Source organism: Merops nubicus, unplaced genomic scaffold, assembly GCF_000691845.1.
Source record: "Merops nubicus isolate BGI_N331 unplaced genomic scaffold, ASM69184v1 scaffold10279, whole genome shotgun sequence".
Taxonomy (NCBI): domain Eukaryota; kingdom Metazoa; phylum Chordata; class Aves; order Coraciiformes; family Meropidae; genus Merops; species Merops nubicus.
In genome coordinates, this window is record NW_008630178.1 from 3,984 (window position 1) to 10,402 (window position 6,419).

General features: G+C 41.9%; 1 protein-coding gene across 1 annotated transcript; it reads right to left on the reverse strand.

Moving 5' to 3' along the window:
• Positions 1 to 337: 337 nt before the first annotated feature.
• RNF168 (ring finger protein 168, E3 ubiquitin protein ligase) lies at positions 338 to 5,325 on the reverse strand. Its single transcript, XM_008947183.1, has 6 exons — positions 5,025 to 5,325; positions 4,112 to 4,188; positions 3,104 to 3,280; positions 2,407 to 2,531; positions 2,019 to 2,106; positions 338 to 1,363 (listed from the first exon to the last, which is right to left on the reverse strand). Exons 1-6 carry the CDS (start codon positions 5,323 to 5,325, stop codon positions 338 to 340), a joined length of 1,794 nt encoding a protein of 597 aa, XP_008945431.1.
• Positions 5,326 to 6,419: the final 1,094 nt, after the last annotated feature.

A 6,419-nucleotide genomic window follows, 5' to 3' on the forward strand; every position in this document is an offset into this window, starting at 1 on the left:
TTTTTTTTTTTGACTTGTTTCCTCTCTTTCCATAACAGGCTCCCAATTCCAAGCATCAGTTATTTTTGGTTGTAAGCACTAAACAGTATTCACACTCAAAATGATGTAAATGCAAGTGCTAGAAACTCAGCTGCAGTCGAGAACAGACCAATGAAATGTTTCTGAAGTCCAGGGGCACACATTTTTAAAACTTGTCAGAATACACAACGCCGTGTAAGCCCAAAGTGATCCCCCCCCCCAAAACCAATGACTTTAAAACTGAAAGCTTTGCCTAACAGGGGAGAAAGCAGCAGCACAGTTTTAATTCTCACTCCACCGTGGCCGTGGTGCTGTTGATCTACTCCGCAACGGAGCCTTTAAACATCTGTAGGATCGTCTTTTGGGGGTTCTTAGGTAGTGAACAGATATCATTTGCCTCACTGGTATTAACCACACAATTCAGAACTTTTCCTCCCTTGATGCTGGGGGATTTCATTCGGACTCTGGTAGAGGACTGCCAGTTTTCATTGCAAGACCCTCTCCGAGACTTGCGGTGGTTTGCCTCAGGCTGCTTTTTTTGGACCTTCGAGTCTTTTGGCACCTTAGGAACCCCCTTTCTAGCAGGAGAGTCTTTCACAGACTGAGGTGGTTTTCTGCGAAGAAGGTACTCGTCTGGAGAGCCCTTCTGTCGATTAAGTGTCCTTTCCTCCTTGTTGAGCTGTTTCTGTAGCTGCAGAGCCAGAAGCCTGTCCTGCTCCTCTTGCATACGCCTTTCATAGAACTCCTGCTCAAAGGCCTCCTGCATCTGCAACTTAAAATCTAAACTTTCTGGAAAAGTTTTTCTTCTCTTATCCAGCATGCACAAGTCAACCATTGCTTCAGTTAGTGGCTCCAGTGACTTTCTTTTTGGAGTCTCCTTAGTGTTCTGCAGTGTCTCTGGCTTCTCTTCATCTGAGTGTCGACCCACCTTCACCAGATCACTTTTGCTGTCAGATGTCACAGAATTTATCATTGACTGAATACAGGTAGAAGTTTCAGCAGAGTTTTCAAGGTTTATGCTTTCTACATGTGTTAAACTGCCACTGTTTGAATCAGTTCCTTCTTCTCCCTTGGATCTATGAAGGGCTGCACTAGACCCCTGCTTTTCTGTGATTCCATCAAGTGCATCTGGAACTTCCTCTCCCAGACAATTTGATCCTGGTGTTTTTTCCTGCTTGTCAGTGGCAGTTTCCCCTGAAGCAGAGGCACTGAAATAGTTCATGCACGATTCCAAAAACGAGTCCTTAGCACTGGAATCTTTAATCACACTGGTCAGCTGTGGAGACAACGTGGGCATTTCTTCTGGTTCATCTTGCCATGCAGCACTGCTGCCTTCATTGCTTTCCTACAGAAAACAGAGAGACCACTAATCAAGTAGATGTATCAAAAGCCAAGGGGTGCCAATAAAATGCAAAGAGCTGCACTGCTCATAACTACTCTGGGATATTAACTTTGATTTTTGTCATTCAAAAAAAAAATCCATAACTGTTTAATCATAATGACAATATTTAGAACCACCTACAGAAGCCTAGCTAAAGGACTGAAAACACAACTGCAGCATTCTCCTCTTATCAATAATTCAAATGAACTGTTCCAAGTCTGCTCATCATCTTTTGAAGCCTAACAGGAAAAATAAGACAGACAGACATAAGGAATGATGGAAAAATCATGGAGTGAGCTCCAGAACCATCATTTCAGTTTTATACAGCATCAGTTGCAACCCAGAGCTTGCTGAAGACATTCAAGTCAGGCATTTGTAAGGTTATCCAAGGTAACTATCAAAGTAAGCCACAGATGTGCATCTGTGGACTCTCAAGCATGGTCTCTTCCCTTTCCACTTTGAGGAACCATGAATACTGAAGGCAGTTCAAAAAAGGGCAAGATAAACAGCTCTGTGCTGGTGTGCAAGGGGTATATATATGACTGACAATCCTATAGGCAAGGAGAAAATAACCCATAATTGCTAACACTGAGATTTATAACAAAATGATTCCAGTTACCACAGAGCCAGAGTCACTCCTGCCTCTTTCTGTTTTTCTAGAGAATGATGCTGATCCCAACGTAGGATGAAGCTTTGGAGACAGATACCTTAAAAGGGGAAAAAAAAAAATATACCTTTTAAAATCTCTCTTCTTGAATTGTTAGTCCTTTCCATTAATCAAGGTCTTCAGGTTCATTCCAACAAAAAAACCCCAACAAACAACAAAACCAAGAGAGGGGCAAGTGTTTCCCTTCTCCTCCAAGCTGTTTTAACATTCAACAGTTTATATTTGCCCCAGATGATGCAGGTAAGTTGGACTACAGGATTTCAAGGAAGCACATGGATCAGACAGACACTACACCAAGAAACAGACCAATAACTAAAGAAGAAAAACTTGAATTACGTACTTCTGAATGTCTCCAATATTGCTTGATTTGTTCCTCATCTTGCACAAATTAGCTGGGGATGTTTCAGAGGAGAGACTGCCTGCTGGTGAAGGACTCCTGAGCACGTGTCCTTTAGAATCATCATTCTTCAATGACAGGTAAAAATAGCATTATATTATATAAAACAAAGCACAACACAAACTAGAGAAAATGCAGTGAAGTACTTTTTTTTTTTTTCCTGCTGTATAATTATTTACTTAAGTCCAAAGAATATTAGAACTTTAAGTAATGGATAGTTATGGAGTAAGATATTTTACATGTTCTGTACTCTTTCCTGTATCTGGTATTAAGAAACAAGAAGTTTTGCTCAAATGGTACACAGGTTTCACCATTAGGATTATTACTGGACAACAAAAAATCAACTAAACAGAACTCCAAAACAAATTAACAAAAAAAAACCAGCAAAACCAAATATAAGGTAAACTTTCATCATACATTCCTTTTTTCAGTACCAGTTACAGATAACTTCTTCCAAAGAAGTATTTTTAAAATCATGGGGAAAAGGAAGCATTGAGAAGAAACTGAGCATTGAGACAACACCTTCCAACTACAATCAAAATAAATTCAGATTATTCCCAATTTTAACTTTTGCTCGGAGAAGTCCGAGTTCCTTGCACCATATCAACATTTTCTACTGTCCCCTTTGACCCTAGCTCACCAGACTGTTACTCAGCTGCCAGGCCAACTCTTCATCTTGCTTCAGTTGTTTCTCCATCTCCCTCTGTCTCTCCTCTGCCAGCCTGCGTTCCTCCTCCTCTTCTGCTAGCAGCTGTTGAATGTACTCCTCACTTGCCTTGTTCTCCTCTTGCTCATGGGCTCGCCTTTCTGCCTCCACCTAAAACAGGTATTTGTTTTTTAACACACCTGGTTACTACTTGTATCAGGTCTGGCTGAGCTGATTTTCCCACTGCAGCCCTCCTGGTGCCTCTGGGGGGGGAGTCAGAACAGTTGATAACACCCATGTTGTGACTAACACCGCGCAGTGCCCGCACAGCACCAAGGCTCCTTCTGACATCTCCCCCTCAGTGGGATAAGGGGGGGCAGGAGCTTGAGGGGAACATAACCAGGTAACACAAGGAGTGAGCAAATAAAGAAAATGCTCTGTGTTCATTACTGAATCTCATCTAATTGTGTTCTGTTACTTAAGGAGGGAAGGCAAGAAGGCAAGCACAAGATGAAAGCCCAAACAGGTCCAAAGTTTTGCATTTGCTAGTCTGAAACACTGTGTGTGCATCTGAGGATCTACAAAAGCCATTCTGGTGTGTGTGGGCAGGGATGCAGACAGTGGAAGGTGACACTAACCCTGAAAGAACTCTTCTGCTGTTTTGGGACATAGGAGGTAGTGAGGAATGGAGACCTGCCTGGGCATTCTGCATTGACACCAAGACAGCACAGCTTACTGGGCCAACAGAGTGAGGTAGGAGGTGCAGATCAACAAGAAGACTTGAGAAATCTTGTCTCATATCAAGCACAAGGAGGCCTCTCCTCTTCCATAAAAGATACAAAACCTAACCCATGCTTCAAGAATGACAAGTGTGTTCTTGCAGCAGCAATGCCTTTTTAAGTATCTTTCTTTTTCATTAAATACTATTACAGCTCTTTGTAGGAACAATTAGAATAAATAAACACAAAGCACTTGCACTATTAACTATGTTTTTAGAGTTACCTTGCTAATCTCTGCTTCATATTCCTGCCTCAGTTCCCCAGGCTTGCTTAGCTGGTGTTGTGGATGGGGGACATAAACTAATGGAAAGGAAGAAAAGAAGAAAAAAAAGTGAGAAACAAAACAAGATCATTACAGCCAACAACAAAAGATTTTTAAAAGTATCATTTCCATACCCTGTCACAGGAATTATTTGACTTAAGTGCTGAGGAAAAAAAAGACACTTTGTGTTACAAAGGAACAAAAAAAAGCACTGTGTTGCAGAGAGGCAAGGACAGCTGGCACTTCCCAAGCACAGTATATATAGAAAATAAGCATGCTGACCATAATTTATGCTTTTTGTGACTAAAAAGACTTCATAATACTGCAAATAAACATGTCACAGAATCAGCCTACCAATTAGGCTCCCCCAAAGGAGCTTACAACATAATAAACCCCCAAATCCTTCTGAATTAATCAGATTTCATTTCTTTTTCTCCAAAACCACAATTTTAGGCTCAGAGACTCCTGCATAGATTGAAACCCTGGAATTTCTCACCCAACTAATTGACAGCATATGAGAGCTGGAAAAAAAAATTAATCACTTCAGTTGCTTGCTAGTGCTAAACACACACATGCAAATACTCCAGCTACAGATTTTACAGCTGAAGTTGTACCAGTAATGAACTGCTGCCTTTGCAAGGACAGGCAGGCATACACCAATTCTGTGTGCCAAATCCACACACCCCCACTTAAACAATCAGACCTGTTCTCTGCCTTGCAAGCCCCTTTCACAGCAGAGCTCCTGACCCTACATCTTCTAGCAGTAACACAGCCCATCTACACACAGCTTCTTATTTCACAACATCCAAAGTCCACCAACCGTCATTACTTTGCTAAAGCAGGGACATCCCAGGACAAATGGCATTTTACTTACTCTCCTCCTCCAAATCCTGACCGTTCATCCTACGTTCACACTCCTTTGGGTATTTCTTCTGGATCTTCTCCCAGAGCTCCCAATTGATAAGAGTATTTCTGCGGGCGTTGTAGCGTGCCCAAGAAGAGACTCGACGCCGACAGAAAGGGCAACAAAGACTGGCCTTCTCAACTGTCAGCTGGAAACAAGCGTTGCAGAGGGTGTGGTTGCAGGGCAGGGTCACAGGCTCCACAAAGATCTCCATGCAAATTTGGCAGAGGCAGTCGGACAAGGAAAGCGGAGCCTCCGATTTCTTCGCCATACTGGCTGGAAGTAGAGGAAAAAGGCTAGTACAACATCAGTACCTGAAAGCAAAAAGAAACATTTACTGCACTTTCTGGAATGAATATAAGAGAAAACAGGAAATTCTGGTTTATACCTATTTTATTATAACACCAGTGGATTTAAGACGTCTGCTTAAGTGGTTAGTTTTGCTCACGACCCAAGAGATCCTCCGTTTTCACAGGTCTTTCCAGAAGTCCTGGAGAAACTGTAGCAGATTTTCCTACCACACTTTTCTGTGAGTTGTAGCAAGTGCTTTGAGGATAAGCAAGGAGGTGGTAAGCACAGGGAAGAAAAAAGGTGAGAGTTCTTCCATCATTTACTCTCTGTTAGTGTAAACTATGCTCATCTTGGGTGGCTACACTATCCCAGTTACCTCAACCTTCCATTCAGTCACTTTTTCAGTATATGTGCATCCTTCAAGAGCTGCTTCTGGTACAGACTGGGTTCCAGCATGTTTTGCAGGTGAAATATGACTTCCCTATACATCAGAGGAGAGAATGTCCTTCCTGGTATATTCATTTGCTTAAGCTAGGAATAACAAGTCAAAATAGTTCTTGTTAGTTTAAGCAAAGGACTAACCATTGGATTCAACACCTCAGCATCTTCTCGTACAACTTAAAACAGTGGGGATCATCCAGCCTTTCTGTCTCACAGGATTTCTCCACTAGGCCCAGAAATACTGTGGAACAGGAAGTAAAAAGACACACAGAGCAAAAAGGATAAAACGACTTATTTTTAAGTTACAGGGACTTAAGAAAGCTATTGCAGGTTTCTTAAAAACAGCCCGCCTCACAAAGACAGGAGGTCCTTCTGAGAGAAAGGCTGCAATTCCAGTCACACAGGAACTCAACATGGACACGAATATGCTTTAAGTTGGGGTTTATTGTTTATACTCTTTGTTAATAAAACAAATATTTCATATTTTTTTTAAAAAAGGTCGTAGGTAACATAGAAACACCCAATTTTACAGGCGGTTTGTCCAAAAGACCTAGTTAGCCCACATATACCTGTTCTGTGGCGATTCCAGTCAGTACGCAGGCAGAAGAAGGAGCTCGGCAAGCCTGCAGGACG